Source organism: Carettochelys insculpta, chromosome 1 (assembly GCF_033958435.1).
Source record: "Carettochelys insculpta isolate YL-2023 chromosome 1, ASM3395843v1, whole genome shotgun sequence".
Lineage (NCBI taxonomy): Eukaryota > Metazoa > Chordata > Testudines > Carettochelyidae > Carettochelys > Carettochelys insculpta.
Genome location: NC_134137.1, coordinates 264,966,550 through 264,983,482, shown reverse-complemented (window position 1 = coordinate 264,983,482; position 16,933 = coordinate 264,966,550). Strand labels below are relative to the sequence as shown.

Genomic DNA, 16,933 nt, shown 5'->3' with positions numbered 1-16,933 from the left:
CTGACAATATACCGCTAAAGCCAATGCTAGAACTGGCGGATAGAAGACCGTCCCATGTCTGCATGCTCAACTTAAAAGTGCATATATGTTCCATCTTCCTCTAACATGACGCCATGGTCCACTGTGCCAACAGAGAATGGTAAGTAATTTCAGATCGAATCTCGTCTGAGATTAGCAGCATTTCTAGCCCACTGGAAAGAATGTTTATCTCTTTGATGATAGCTGCTCCTCTGGCTGAAGCTCTGAAGAACTCCCATTTTTGGTGGCTTTTCACTACCATCCTGGGCTCCTGTATTACAGCTTTGTTTCCTAACTCAGTAGCAGGTGGGATAGCAGCCTCACAGCAGTTAGTACTCCATACTGCAGCCGCTCTTCTTTTAAAGCCTAATATTGGCCAGTTTATACAACACACGCATGCACCTGTCTTAAAGGGGCTAGCGACACACAGTTTGGTTGTCTGTAGGGCTATTCGTATGTGCATCAGGACTAAACTAGTCGTACTCTCATGAGTTGGATGGGACAGAAAGCTCACAAGAATGCTCTATACAGTTGGATATGAAATTGTATAACTGAATTAAGCATGGGAAAGAGATGCAAATCCCCAAGAGGATCTGAGGGCACATTCTGTCAGACAAAACTGACTTCTCAGGGTAAAACAGCCTCATAATTAGCAAAGAAAGTTTGTGAAGCAGCCAGAGAGATCAACACTCGTCTCTTCATCAGACATTGAAAACTTATCCACTACAGTGAGCCAGCAGGGACATTTTATGGTAGCATGCCACTGCACTGAATTTCTCTTATCTTCTCATTCCCCATTTATCTTGGTATTTTATTTGTTAACATCCGGTCCAGTTTTTGAATATGCACACTTAACTTCCATTGGCTTCCCTAGGGCAGGGCAGGGGCCTGAGGGTGGAATATGCCTGTAAGGCTTCTCCCAAACTATGGGCCAGAATCTTCACCTGCAATGAATTGTAACAGAGAGGCAGCCCAGTCAGTCTGTATTCTAACAAAGCAAACCAGCAGTCATGTAGCACTTTAAAGACTAACAAAGTAATATATCAGGTGATGCGCTTTCATGGGACAGACCCACTTCTTCAGATCTGTCCCACAAAAGCTCATCACCTAGGCTATGTCTACACTTGGGCAAAACGTTGAAATGGCCATGCTAATGGCCAAATCAGAGAATACTAATGAGGCACTGAAATGAATATTCAGCACCTCATTAGCATGCTGCTGGCTGCGGCACTTTGAAAGTGCCATGCTTTGCTCGTGCACAGCTCATCTACATGAGGGTCCTTTTCATAAGGAGCCTGCAAATGTCAGCTGATAGGACTTAAGGGATTTCAAAATGTGCAGGGTCCTTTCGAAAAGGATCCTCCATGCAGACGAGCTGTGCGCGAGCAAAACGTAGCACTTTCAAAGTGCCGCAGCCGGCAGCATGCTAATGAGGCGGTGACTATTCATTTCAGCACCTCATTAGTATTCTCCGATTTGGCCATTAGCATGGCCATTTCAACGTTTTGCCCAAGTGTAGACATACCCAATATAACTCGTTTTGTTAGTCTTTAAAGTGCTAACTGACTGCTGGTTTGTTTTGCAATGAATTGGTGTAACTACAGATTTCAGTGGTGCTACAGCAACTGCACCTGCAGAGGATCTGCCCTATTTTCCAATGTTCCGTTTTCATACTTTATCAACAAAACATTTTTAGAAGACCACACTTTTTTTTTTCAAATCCAGTTGTAGCAGCTTTTGGAGAAAGGGAGAGATCACGGCTGGTAACTCCACACAGCGCTTGAGGTTAATCCGTTGTTTTCTTGTCTAGTGGATTCAGGAAGTGAGTATTCTACCACTTTGTGCAATTGACTGTGGATGTGGTGGCCTAAGAACTGAGGCCTCCCAGGGTCACCAATTAGGACTTTAGTGCCCTGAGTCTTGATGCATTTTCTCAACCAGTGATGAAGACTGTTTGCAAGTTGTTCATCATAAAACATATCCCCCAAAACAATGAGGTCCCAGTTCTTTAGCTCTGTACCGATGATGTTCTTAGTGAGAATAGGAAAGGGAGTCACATTGTTCAGCTCACAGTTTAAAACCATGGCCATTCCTGCAACTGAGAACAAGCACAAAGTACATGAGAATTGGTGTAGAAATCTATACTTCAGTGCCATCTGTAGTGGTAACCTCTAATGTTGTCACAAATGCTTTGTTTGGATAAGCTCTTCAATAGCAGTGTTCTACTAGATATCCATATACCCTTCATTAAGATAGTAATTTAGCATCTTCCAATCATTGATGGATTTGATTCTCAAACCATCTTTGTAAGGTATTACCTCCACTTCCATTTTACATTTTGTAACTGAGGCACAGCGTGGATGAAGTGACTTGCCCAAGGTCACACAGGAAATTTGTGGCAGAGCCAAGACTTGAACCCAGCATTCTCTCTAAGCTAGTGCATGGGCAGCCACCCAAAAGAGACACAAGTGCTGCCCAGTTGATTAACAGATTGCCCACAAACACCCACAGTAGACAGCATGCAGGTCTCTCAGTGGTACATATCTGCACATGCCATGGTGCACATAAAAAAAAAGTCTGCAGCTCCTGCATGGGAAAAATTAAAAGGAAGGGAACACTTTGAACCCATTAATGCAAGTCCCAGTTCAGTGCCTTTGCCACTAGACAATCGCTCCTCCCCAGTTAACAAAGAATATATTGATTTATTAATAAATGAAAGGGTGTCTGGAGGAAAATAAGTAAAAATAAGACATCTAAATCACCATTAGCCACGTAATCAGAAAATAATTATTAAAACTTGTAAACAAAGAACAAATCGTTCTTGGTGTGACGTCCTAGGAGTCAAAGTTTTCCCCAGAGATGGTAACAGTATCATTCAGTGTGGTTCATTCACAAACAAACCTCCGTAAAATACAGCTCATTAATCTCTTTCCCTAAGTAAGACAATTAACAATACAGGCCAGATTTCAAAATTGTGGGCATGCGACCCCTTAAAAGATCAGATCACTCATTTAGGTGCTGAAATGTGGATAAAGTGCATGCAAATTCAGAATCAGCATCAAAGTGCTGAAAGGTGACCGGAGCCCAATTTCAGAGAGGGTACTCAGCTCAGTCCTTTAAGATCTCTCAAATTGGGTACCCCAAAACAGAAAACCAAAATCAAACACAAATAAATCAGGACTTAAAGGATAAAAGACATAGTTCTACGTTTCCTGTGTAAAATGCGTTAATTTTTTAACTCCTCTAGAAGTTGAGTATGTTTGTGGGGAATTTGTGGAGCAGGCATGGGTAATCTGGCTTTAACTGTAATTTCGTGATGATCAAACGTCTTTTTTTGTTACAAGTCCAAAGTATAACCTAGCAGACTGGAGCACCCGGGGAACACTCTGGTACTCGTAATCAGCAGACTTATCTTTCAAACATTAATTTGGATTATTTGGACCTGCTGAAGAAATGGAATCTGGGTTTCTTTGACCTAAGTATGAAAAGAACAACTTGTTAAGGATGAAAGTTATTCCATCCTAGAAGTGATAAGCTGTTTCAAAACAGATGTAGAAACTATTTGATTAAGCTAATATAGAGATAAAAACTTGAACTGACTGTTTTTAGTAGAATTTGGAGAGAAAAGATCTATTTCTTTACCAAAATAGGTTCATAAATGCAAGTTAACCTATGGATTGACTCCCTAGGTGCAGTCGTTTACAATGCTGAAGTCAAATACAGGACTGCTGCGGCATGGAAGGCGTCATTAGAAAGCAGCATAAACAACTTACCAGGGAATGCAGACATTTAGGCAGGATTGCCAAAAAACAGACGCAGAGACTTGCTGAAGTGCATGCGGCAGGCAGGGAGGATTTTTGTAACCTCTTATAAAATAAATCACCATCCAAGTATGTGTCAGGTTTGAAGGAGATTGTGAAATATGTGAAATAATGTATTATGTCTGATGTTTTTATTGCTACAAGAGGCCTTGAGCAAGTTCACAGAGCTAGTTTTGCATCAGGCTATAATGCTCCGGTCATGGAAGACATTAAAGGCATCATGGATTTTGATGTGACCAAGGCTGTTAGACTTAAATTTATCCCCTGGCAGATGGTTGGGCGCAAGGCCCATTGTGAAAAAATAATAGGTGCAGGTGCAAAATTACTGTGCACTCGTACTTCCTTTTGGACAGAGAACTCCAAGAGCTTTGCAAATATGAAGCCTCATGGCACCGTGATAAATAATATCCCTATTTTTCCAACTGGGGAGACTGAAGCGTGGAGCAGTTAAGTGACTTGCCTAAAGTCAATGAACAAGTCATTCCTAGTGCTGGAACCAAAACCCAGTTTGCCAATCCTATGACCTATCTCTGGAAAAGCTTCCACTGTGACTTGGTGCCTGCAACACAAAAAGCACCAATTAAATTTTCAGGCTTGGCAGTGAAGCCTGATTAGACATAGAGACTAAAATACCCACTTCCTCAGGGGAGGATGGGGCCAGGGTGTCTTTCAAAACAGGAAGATGTATTGCTAGAAAGTTTGCTCTACCACTCATTTCAGTGGGCATGATCAAGAATGAGCTACTACTTAGGTCCTGTCTACACTACCACTTACGTTGGTAGAATTTATGTTGCTCGGGGGGGGGGGGGGGGGGGGGAGAATATTCCATCCCTCTGATTGACCTAAATTGCCCCAGCGTAAGTGGTAGCGTGCACAGCACTATATTAGTAGGAGAAGATATCACTGCTCATTGGGGGGTGGGTTAAGTGTGCTGATGGGGGGAACTCAGCACAGCGATCTACATGAGAGATCTTACAGTGGTCTGGCTGCCTCAGCACAGCTGTGCCACTGTAAGTTCAGCAGTGTAGACATAGCCATAGTCAGGTTAGTAAAGATATCAGCACCTAGTCCTCAACGTCAGCCAAAAGGGCGAGAGTGATAGTACAGTAAACCTGTGGAACTGTTTTGCTTCCTTATTTGAAACCTGAATGTCTCCCAACAGCTGAAAGAAATCAAATGTGCTTGAAAAATGTCTTTGTGTAGGGCGTGGAAAGAAGTGGCTTACTGGGGTCGATGTCAGTCGCAAGGATCTGGGATGCTCCACTCATCACGGCAGCAATGGCTGTTGCTCCACATCCACTTCCAAGATCTAGTACTGATCCCATTCTGACGACATCCGGGTTATCAAGGATATACCTGAGTATAAAATGAAACCTGTGTGAGTGTCCATTTCGTAGCTGTAACAATGCATCAGACATTAGCTCAAAGGATGTTCTAGGCATGCCCTGGTACATACTTTCTCTGGCAAACCAGTGTGTCTGTGCTATTACTGAACACCACCAGAGGGTGCACAAAATGAAACAACAGCAACAAACTACAGCTTTCATTGTTCTTTTTTTTCATTTCATTTTGTATCTGAGGAAGTGGGTTTTACCCTTGGAATCTCATGACCTAATAAATTTGTTAGTCTTTAAGGTGCCACAGGATGGCTCGTTATTTGTGAAGCTCTAATTTTAATCCATTGGATCCTTGTCTCCATTTCAAATCTGTAATAAACACGTTACAATTGGCTAGAGGTTGTAAAGCTTGACACTAAAAGCAGGAAATGCAGAAACTGTAGCTGATAGTTATGAAATTAAAGTGAAATCTATCCACACAAATATGAATACAGTAGGGTCTCAACATTCGCGAGGGTTCTGTGTTAGGAACCCTCACAAATGATGACTTTTGCCAATATGGCAGCCCTTGGCTGCCAGCACTCTTGCCCGGGGGAAGTGGCAGCTGCTGGTCGCTTGTGAATAAGTGAATTCATGAACGTTCGGTTTGCAAATATTGAGACCCTACTGTATTTTAAGAGCAATATCTGGATAATTTGATGCAGCACTCTGTGGCGGCATCCACACTAGCATGTGTTCTCGTAATAGCTTTCGACAGGAGGGCCACTTTCAAAAGATCCCGCTGAGTGTCTATACACAAGACAGGTTCTTTCAAAAATAATTTTGAAAGAATGCAGCGCTACTTTCGAAATAGCTCTCCCACTCCTGTTTCAGGAAGAGCACCTTCTTTCGAAGGAGGGCATGTGCACACGCTCCATGGGCCGCTCTTTTGAAAGAGCAGTCCTCCATGGCGCCGGCCAGCTGGCATGCGGAGACGCCCCTGCCAGCACAAGCAGGGCTCTATGGTTGGCGCATCCAGCCGTGTTTAAAGGCACAGGGGCTGTGTCGACACTAGCCCAAAACTTCGAAATGGCCGTACAAATGGCCATTTCGAAGTTTACTAATGAAGCGCCAAAATGCACATGCAGCGCCTCTTTAGCACGCGGGCGGCCGCAGCGCTTTGAAATTGCCGCGGCTCGTCCCGACGGGACCGTTTCAAAAGGACCCCAGCAACTTCAAAATCCCCTTATTCCTATCAGCAGATAGGAATAAGGGGATTTCAAAGTCCCTGGGAGGCCAGCAAGGGGCCAAAGAAGAGGGCCCCCCTTCGTGGAGTGACGAGGAGACTGAAGATCTGCTGGGGCGCTGAGGGAGGGAAGAAGGTGCTGCTCCACACCACTGGCCAGCACCGGAATGCTGCAGCCTTGTCCAGCTGTCGGCAGGACTGGGGACCTGGAGCCACGCACTTTCCCCCGCTCCCCCACAGAGCCGACCACATGAGGTCGAAAGTAAAAGAGCTGCAGCAGTCATGCACCCGGGCTCAGGACGCGGCCAGCCGCTGCCCCACTATAAAACCCGCGATGGGTTACTGGGGCTGAAGGACGCAGCTGAGCTGGCGGCCATGCTGACATGGTGGTGCCCAAGGCAGAGCCCCACCTGGTGCCGGATAACCAGTCGGGAGCCATGGCCAGGACCTGGGACCAGGAACTGGAGACATCCTTGGACAAGGAGGGGGCCCTGGTCACAGCCAGAGTCTCCATCTCCTCAAGCCAGGCCCCCTCAACCCAGGCCACCCCCAGTGTCCTCAAGGGACCCTCAGGTAGATAACCAGCAAATTGGACACCCCAGGCTGGGGCTGTCCCTAGCACAGCCAACAGCGGGCCGGCCACACAGCCACAAGCCCCATCCCTACACATCCCAGCCGGCCATGGCCTCTGGGCTGTGAAGCTGCCTGTGCACTTGACACCTCATTCCATGGACAGCACCACAACCTACAAGCCCGGGAAGGGAGACTGGGGCGGGGGGTGGGGTGGGGAACCTCACCTGGTGTGTGGCCCACCCATGTGGGGCTCTCTGGGTGCCCAAGATCTCCCAGGGCCCACAGGCCATCGGGGGCGGGGCTGGCTACTGGGTGTGGGGGGCATGGTCCCCAGGGCCAGATCACAGGGCTAATAGGCTGCCCCCTCTGTCTCCACAGCACCACTGGCTAAGGCCACGGGAGCCCTACCTCCAAGTGCTGAGGGGGACAGGTCATCACAACCCCACCACCTGGGCAGGCCCGTGCCCAGAGGCCATGCTGCCGCTGCTGCCACAGGAAGGAGGAAGAGGCCACCTCATAAACAGCGGCCATCTCAGAGCAGACCGCCATGCTCCATGGAGGTGGCAGACATGGGGTGGCAGTGGGAGGCCTGGGACAAGGTTGCCGTGGCCCTCTTGGCCCTCAGCCAGGCTGTGTCCAGTGCCCACGCCTGCCGCCTGCCAGTCCAGCTGACAACCCGCCAGCCACCACTCTTGCCACTCCTGGCCTCGCTGCCCTGATACTGCCCGACCTCCCTCCAGCTGCCCTGCTGGAACAGGTGCAGCTGCTCATGGCCAGGGCAGGCCATGCTGGGCCAGCTCCCCCAACCTCTCCAGCCCCTGCCACTGAGCCCATGGCTGCAGCACCCCCGCCGTGCCCCTACCACACCATGGTCATGGCCCCATCCCAGACCTGCTGGGAACCCCAACCCTGGGACAGTAGGGGCTCCTGAAGCCGGCATGGGTCGTGGCCCCCCCGCCCAACACCTGCAGAAGACTGAGGCCTCAACCCTCTCCCACCTCCAGGTTCAGGTGCCCTCACCCCATCCCTGCACATTGTACATAATTCACCCCATACATAGCCCCTACTCCCCACACTGCACTGCACATAGTTACCTCTATTCATTCCTTTATATACCTCCACTCATTCATACTGTTGTTCAAAGAAGGTTCATTTTGAGAGTTAACATGTTTATTTACAAACACCACCCGTGTCCTATGTAATAGGGGAAGGGTGAAGGGTGTGCAGTGAGGTTGGGGGGGGGCAGTGGTGGGTCATGTGGGGGGGGGCTCTTGGTTGAGAGTGGCTTGGGGAGGGTTATTGGGGCCCCCTGCTGAAGGCCACCCTGAGGGCCTCCCTGACCCACACCCTGTCCCAGTTCTCCTGACGGCACAGGGCATGGGCCAGCTGCTCACATCCAGCCACGGCCCAGGCCTCGGCAGCCCACCCCTGCACAAATTGCTCCTGCTTCCTCTCCACAATATTGTGGAGAGCACAGCATGCCTCCACCATGGCAGACACATTCTGGAATCTGACCTCCAGCCGTGTGAGGAGGCACTGAAAGTGCCCCTTCAAGCTGCCAAACGTGCACTCCACTGTGCCCCAGGCCTGGTTCAGGCAATTACTGAACTGCTCCTGAGTGGGGTTGGTTTGTCCCATGTAGTGCTGCATGAGCCATGGGTGCAGAAGGTAGGCAGCATTGGCCACAGTGCAGGGGGGCATGGTGGTGTCCCCAGCAGGAAGGTCCCCTGGGGGGACATAGAACATAAGAACATAAGAACATAAGAATGGCCATACTGGGTCAGACCAAAGGTCCATCCAGCCCAGCATCCCATCTGCCGACGGTGGCCAATGCCAGGTGCCCCAGAGAAGGAGAACAGAAGACAATGATCAAGTGATTTATCTCCTGCCATCCATCTCCTGCCCTTGTTCTGAAGGCTAGGGCACCATACTTTATCCCTGGCTAATAGCCATTTATGGACCTAACCTGCAAAAATTTATCAAGCTCTTTTTTAAACCCTAATAGAGTCCTGGCCTTCACAGCCTCCTCGGGCAAGGAGTTCCACAGGTTGACTGTGCGCTGTGTGAAGAAAAATTTCCTTTTATTAGTTTTGAACCTACTACCCATCAATTTCATTTGGTGTCCCCTAGTTCTTGTATTATGGGAAAAGGTAAATAATTAGGTTCCCTCTTGCATCCTGCAGCCAAGCCAGAAGTTGAAGAAAATCCAGGCATTGCGGGCTCACCCAGGCCACCCCACGCAGACATCTATGAACTGGCCCTGGGTGTCCAAAGGGGCCTGGACTACCACAGAGTGGTACCCCTTTCTATTGATATATCGCCCCACACGGTGGTCTGGGGCCCAGATGGGGATATGGGTCCTAGCAAGGGTCCCAAAGCAGTTGGAGAAGCCCAGGCCAGCAAATCTCTCAATGGCAGCATCGAGGTCTCTGACTTGGATGACCTTCTGCAGGCGGATGGCATTTGTCACCCGGACGACCTGCATGGAATGGGGGGCATGTGCACTGTGAGTGAGTGTGTGTGGGGTGCCCTGGAGCCCCCATTACCAGCCCCTGCCCCCCATGCCTCTTCCCTGTCCCCTGCAGAGCCCCTTCCCAGCTCCCTCCTCTTTCCCCTCCCCATCACATCCCGTCTCCTGCAGAGCCCCTTCCCAGCTCCCTCCTTTTTCCCCTCCCTGTCACCTCCTGTCCCCTGCAGGGCCTCTCCCATGTCTTCTCCCTGGTCCTCCCACGTCCCCTGAAGGTTCCCTGCCCCCAGTCCCTGACAGTCCCCCTTGCCCAGGAGCTTCCTTTCTCCCCCCTCTTCCATGGTGGGTGTGTGTGAACCAATCACCACTTACCTCCAGGAGAATGGCCTTGACGGCAGTCTTGCCCACCCTGAACTGGTGGCCAACTGAGCAGTGGCTGTCTGGGGTGGCCAGCTTCCATATGGTGATTGCTACTCTCTTCTCCAGAGGGAGCACAGGCTGCATCCGCATGTCCCAGTGCTGCAGGGCAAGGGCCAGCCAGTGGCATAGCTCCAGGAATGTCTCCTTTGGGTCTGGAGCCATCGCTCATTGTCCCACTCAAGCACCACCACGCAATCCCACCACTTGGTGCTGGTGGGGTAGTGCCACAAGCACCAGATGGCACAGAGGATGGGGCACGGACGGTGCCCCATGACGAGGGCCTACATGACTAGAGCCAGGGCCTGGGGGGGGTCGGCCACTGGAGGAGGTAGAGGACTGCGATGATGATCAGTCTGACCCAGTCATTGGTGATGTCCCTGTCAGGGAACTGAAGGGGATCCATAGGGGTCTGTGGGATCCTGGCTTAGCTCCAGGCACAGGGTCTGAGGTGCTGTGTCGCACAGAGCAGCCCTCGGCATGTACGGGCCAGGGGTGTTTGGGAGGGGCCCTTTAAGGGAGCAACTGGCTGAGGGGCCCAGAAGGGCTTGTCTGCCATGCAACCCCGTCTTGAGGGTTTCCTGGCGTGTTCTTTCTAAAGGGTTCCTGGGGCTGTGTGGACACTCCACTCCGGGGTGTACGTGTGCTCTTTCATAACCTGATCTTTCGAAAGACGCCCTCCGGAAGATCACCTTTTGAAAGCGCGCTGTAGTGTAGGCGCAGCCAGTCTCTGAGGTTATGTCTACACAGCAGCCTGAATTCAGAATAAGCAATTCTGGAGGAGCTATTCCAAAATAGCTTCAAAAATAACAGCTACACCCAAAAGGGCATTTCGAAATAGCACTGTGCTATTTTGCAATACAGCGTCTACACACAAGAGAGCCTATTTCAAAACAGAGCCACTGGATGCACTATGGCTTATTTCAAAATAGGCCACCATCCTGTGTTAACAGCGCCTATCTCGAAATAGCCATTTCAAACAGGCGCTATTTCTCGTAGAATGAGGTTTACCAATTTAGAAATAAGCCAACTGCTATTTCAAAATAGCAGGTACATTGTGTAGCTGCTAGCATAGATTTTTTGAAATAATGGCTTTTATTTTGAAATAACTTTGCTTGTAGACATACCCTGTGAGACGTTAAAGTTCTCTAACTGCAAAGCAACGCACTCACGTCTTGCCACACAATATACCTGACAAATCCCAACATGAGCTCCTTTGCAGGTTCTCAAAGAGCCACTTGCTCACGTTCCGCTGAAATACTACAGAGGGCGCCCATTGCTGCATGGATGCTCTGTTTCAAAAGAGCACCTCGCTCTTTCGAAAAGGTGGATCGGATGATCGATCCGCTTTTGGGCGGATGCGCGCTGTTTCGAAACCCGATCTTTCGACAGATGCCTTCCGGAAGGTCACCTTTCGAAGCACGCTGTAGTGTAGACACAGCCACAGGGTGTCGTTTTCTTCCCTTGGGGTGATGGGGGGGGATCACCATCACCCCCAAGTTGCCATCGCTTCACAGGAGCTATGACAATGGGCAACAGATGAAGTCATTTACAATGCTGAATTCAAGCTCAAAAAAATCAGGTTGTTTTGAAAATAAATGAAATGATAAAAAATAAAAATCCCCAACCAACCCCAGATTGAGCCTTTTCTTTTCAACTCGATGGGAGATGGCTGAAGATTTGCTATTTGCAGTAGTGACTCGTGACTTTTTATGCTGCTAGTTATGACAAGATACTTTGGATCAGTGATTTTTGTGTAAAAATAAAAAGAGGAGCCAGTAGCTCAGCTCCCCTGTGGCTGGGGCTGCCGAGGCCCTGCTTTAGATGGTCTGAGAAAAGCAGCATCTGCCTTTTGACAATATACTGGCAAAAACAAAATATGGCAGTGTTTGTAAATGAACACAACTCTGTCAGATAAATATAAAAGAGCCCTGTGTGTGTGCGCGCGCGTGCGTGTGCGTGTGTCTACAAACTGCCATCCCCATTTCAGGATTTGAGAATTAAACTGGATTACAGGAAGAGGTTAACAAGGTGACTTAGATTCTATACTAGGTTCCATGTTTAATGTGGTTGTCATCTGGAAAGTGTTGTGAGTCATGAGGTAACAAAATGTACAAGGGAGGTTGCAGAATCTCCATCACTGGAGATATTTAAGAGCAGGTGAGACAGATACCTTATGGGGATGGTCTAGAGGGTGCTTGGTCCTGCCATGAGTGCAGGGGACTGGACTTGACCTCTCGAGGTCCCTTCCAGTTCTGTGATTTAAAGGTTAGGCCACCTCTGCATTCAAGAGTTGCACTAGCAGAATTGTCAGGCCCAGCTTTAGGGCAAGATACGCAAGGCAGCTGCCTGGGGCCCCACATTTCAATTGACTACAGTATCCGCTGCCTGGCCCTGCTGTTGGCATGCCACATTGTGCGCTGCCCACCAGCCAGGGCCCATTGGGCCAGCGCTGAGATTCGTTTGTTGGTGGACACAAATGTGTTTCCATGAGAACATCTGTAGCCTCCTGGAACAACTCTGAGTTGTTGTGACGTATGTATTCCCCTCCTGAAGGGAGGCTAAATGCGGTTATTGAACACGCTATGCTACATTTGTGGAATATACAAAACTTTCCCATGCTTCCAAATTCAGCCCTGGTGTACACACATGCTATTCCATTGAGGTCAACAGATTTAATGTCCCTCTGCGATTCCACAGACAACAGCCACAGGGACGTAAAGGTTATCAGCAGACAGAGTACTCAGAACTGTCTGCTCCACAGCCACAGGCTTCTACTCCTTGAGATACAGGAGAATCTGCATTAGGTGTACTTGTACTAGCCTTACTAGGCTACAGCCATTGGAGAATAGTATGATCACAAGCAAATCTGATGACTCATGCAGCAGGGGTGACAGTATATGTGTACTCTAGTGGTCATTGTGCACTGTACCTGGACAGGGCTTGGCCTCCTGGCCAGTAGATTGCCCAGAAGGGGTCACCAAAGGGCCACAAGTCTGCTCTTTCCTGCCAGAATCTGCAGCGAGGTGTCAGAAGTCGCAGTCGTATCTCTGGTGTGAGGTTCCCGCTGCAAGTGACTTCAGTATTCTCCTCCAGAAATGTTCTTATCTCAGGATCCAGGCAGCTTCCTGGAGTCCTGTGATAGCAGCATCTCCATACCAAAGAGGTATTTCTCTTACTGCTCCTTGAAGCTCTTGTAAGGACACCCCTTCTCCCAAATCTTGAAAACCACTTCCAACAGCAGAACACCATGGCTCCCCTTTAGGAATGTCCTTCCTGATCTGAGCTGAAAGCAGCTGAACAACAAAGGTTTGTCTTAAAAGTGTGTGAGGAAAGGTGTTTGAAGTGGTTCTGTTTTGTAGCAATGGGTGACAATTCCTGAAAACAAGAGCAACACTGTCAGCGATAAATCTATTTCAAGGTTACTTACCATCAGTGCAGTAAGAGGTGACTGTTGGGTGGGCATTGCTGTACGTTGATGTAAGGTGTCAAGTTTGTCACACTCCTGCCAGGGTATAACCAGTGCAGGGACCAGTTTTGGTATCAGTTTTGTTCAACAGCTTCATCAAATGATTTAGCTAACAGCACGGAGTTGTGCCATTATAAAGTTTGCGGATGATATCAAACTGGGGTGGATTGCAAGTGCTTGGAAGGACAGTGTTAGAATTGAAAATGACCCAGATAAACTGGAGAAATGGTCTGAGGTAAATAGGATGAAATTCAACAAGGACTAATGAAAAATACTCCATTTAGGAAGGAACAATCAGTTTCACATGTATAAAATGGTAAGGGACTCCCTAGGCAGGAGTACTGCAGAAAGGGATCTAGGAGTCATAGCAGACTACAAGCTAAGTATGATTCAACAGTGTGATGCTGTTGTAAAAATAGCAAATATCATTCTGGGATGTATTAATAGGACTGTTGCAAGCAAGATATGAGAAGTAATTCTTTGCTCTATTCTGCACGGATTAGGCCTCCGTTGGAATACTGTGCTCAGTTCTGGACACCACATATCAGGGAAAGATATGGAGAAACTGGAGAAGATCCAGAAACAGCAACAAAAATTATTAAAGGTCTAGAAACATGACCTACGAGGGCAGATTGAATGTCAATGGCTTGTTTAGTCTAGAAAAGAGAAGACTGAGAAGGTTGTTACAAGGAAGAGGGAAATAAATTATTCTTTTTACCTCTGAGAAGAGGACAAGAAACAGTAGGTTTACATTGCAGCAAGGGAGGCGTAGGCTCTGGACATTAAGCAGTGGAATAAATTGTTTAGGGAGGTTGTGGAATCTCCATCATTGGAGATGTCTAAAAGCAGGTTAGACCTGTCAGGGATGGTCTGATAATACTTGATGCTGCCATGAGTGCAGGGGACTGGACTTCATGACCTCTCAAGGTTCCATCCTGTTCTAATATTCTATGATTCCCCACGTTGCAGGTCTACAGTGCAATTCCTAGAAAGGCAAATCCTGCACAGGGAGGGGGACACTTGGAGAATGTGTGGGCTGGAAGTGAAGTTTTGTTTTTTGTTTTTTGCTTTTTGTTTGTTTTTTGGTTTTGTTGTTCAGTTTTGTTGTTGTTGTTGTTCTGAATGGGAAGCAACAGTTCATGTAATAGCTCATTACTCCAGTCCTCTTATGACAGGAGGAGATAAAGTCAACCTACAGGGCCAAACCATGGCTCCACCAGAGTCAATGTCAAAAGTTTTATTGATTTCCGTGGGACTAAGATGTGGTCCAGATCCCTAAGCAAACAAGAACATGCACTGGGCATAAGTCATACCATGCACTGTTACTGCTGGACTCGCCAGTTCAATAGAGTTGATTTCTAATTTCAGCATTAGACCTTGAGTGGCAACTGATACAGGCATGTGAGTAGTGTTCCCTGTAAAATAAGCACTAGGGTGGGCCCCCAAAGAGAGATTCAGGTGCCAGCCAACTGACTAGCAGAGCACCCACAGCCTTCCACTGCTGGCATCCTGTAATTCTATTGATGGTGCATATACACACATGCCTTGATGCACATTACAAAATTTATTCTGCCCACGGATAGAAAAAATTAGAGGGAACCCGACATCTAAATCTAAGGCTTGGTCTATGCTACAAACTTTTATTGGCATAGCTAGGTCAGGCACAAATGGGAAGGTATCATCTCTGACAGAAAGAGCTGTGCTGGCAAGAGTCCCTGGTGCTGATGCAGTTGGACGGACAAAACTTTTCATGAGGTTTGCTAGTATATCTTGTTTTACTTGGAGGGTGTGATCCAGTCTAGTACAGTAGACCCCTGACTTATGCAGCGGTTGCGTTCTCACAACCCCCAGGTAAGTCAAATTTCCTGCGCAACTCGGGGGAGCCAGGAAACTGATGAGGGCACCAGCCCTGGTCAGTTTCCTGGGTCCAGCCAGTGGAGGGGAACCACCTGGCTCCCAGCTCCCCTGCCCTTGCAGAGCTGGGAAACTGACTGGGGCAACTGCCCTCATCAGTTTCCCCGCTCCTGTCAGTGGCGGCAGCTGAAGGCCTGACTCTCAGCTGCCACCACTGACTGGAGCAACTGCCGTCCTGACAGGATCAGGCAAACCTCTCCTGCCAGAGGTGCCAGCTCGGTCTGCTGCCACACCTGACAGAAGCTGGGCAACTGACCAGTAGAGCAGTGCCTGTCAGTTTCCCCGCTCCTCAGAATGGTGGGCAGCTGGCACCAGGTGAGAAGCTCCTTGCCACTCAGAGTCACGCTGACCCAAGATATGCACTACTTGAGTGCGTATATCTCAGGGAGCTACTGTGTATGAGAGTAGCTACCCTGGCAATACTCTCTCTCATCATAGACCTGGTCTAAGGCTCCACTACTAATCTCACGTTCCAGAGCATGTACTCCCACAGAGGAGAGAAGCTTAAGGATGCAAAGGACACAGAGAGTGAACATTAAATTGCACCTTTGAACCACAGCATACAAAACCCTACTTACAAACCTTGTAATTTGGGCTTAAAATCTCATTCTGAAAAGGTTGTGGGAAAGGCCCAACCTTTGGATACTTAAAATACAATACATGACAGTGGTTCAAGGGGATGTCCCATTAAAGTTCAGATCTGAAGAACTGGGTCTGTCCCATGAAAGCTCATCACCTAATAAATAATATTGTTAGTCTTTAAAGTGACACAGGATTGCTTTTTTTATTTTCCATAGGACATAGCTATGCATTTCTGGTGCACCCAAAATACAAACTAAGCCACTGGAATATGGGACTGGGCTCTTAGCACACCCTACTGTGTGGACATCAGTTTTTACCTTTCAAGTTTTTTTAACTTCTGGTCAAAAGCAAATCAGCACAAGAACAATTTGCTGCTGAAAATTCTTGCTGCCGTAGAAGTTGATGGAACTATCAAGTCTCTCCTCTAATTTTTTCCAGGCACAGGAACAACATACCATATTTTCCATTCAAAAGAGCTCTAATATTCTATCAAAATCCTGCACTCTCAAAATGTGGAAACAATATGAATGAGTGATACGTTTAAAAACTCTTACTTACAAAACTATCTGAGCAAGATGGGCCAAAATTTTAATCATTTAAAGGGACATTGTTATTTTAAAAGTCACACTCCTAAAATGCTTTACACACAGTAATGCAAGTTTCAGCTATTATGACTGCAAGTGGGATACCCGAGTAACTATGAGCTAATTAATCTACTGTTAATACCAGGAAAAATCATGTATTCAACCAATAAAGAATTAAAGGACAGGGATATAATCAGCATCAGTTAACATGGTTTTATGGAAAACAGGTCTTATCAAATTAACCTGATTTTATTTTTGAGATAGTGTCTGGATGAGGCAGGTAACTATATAGATATAATATACTCAGATTTGGTAAAGAATTTGATGTGGTACTGTGTGACATTCTGATTCAAATATAGCACTCAGCAATATCCATGGAGCTCATGGAAATGAATGAAGCACACACTAACTGGCAATTCTTAAAAACTACCTGTCTGTGGGGAATCATTATTGGAGTAGAATCACTGAATCCTAGGATGGGAAGAGACCGCAGGAGGTCATCAAGTCCAGACCCCTGCCCAAAGCA

At 47.7% G+C, this 16,933-nt stretch overlaps 1 protein-coding gene across 1 annotated transcript; it reads right to left on the bottom strand.

The window, feature by feature from the left end:
* Nucleotides 1–1,772: 1,772 nt before the first annotated feature.
* On the bottom strand, nucleotides 1,773–13,110 carry ETFBKMT (electron transfer flavoprotein subunit beta lysine methyltransferase). The gene is made up of 3 exons (XM_074983784.1): nucleotides 12,791–13,110; nucleotides 5,065–5,195; nucleotides 1,773–2,116 (listed from the first exon to the last, which is right to left on the bottom strand). Exons 1-3 carry the CDS (start codon nucleotides 13,108–13,110, stop codon nucleotides 1,773–1,775), a joined length of 795 nt encoding a protein of 264 aa, XP_074839885.1.
* Nucleotides 13,111–16,933: the final 3,823 nt, after the last annotated feature.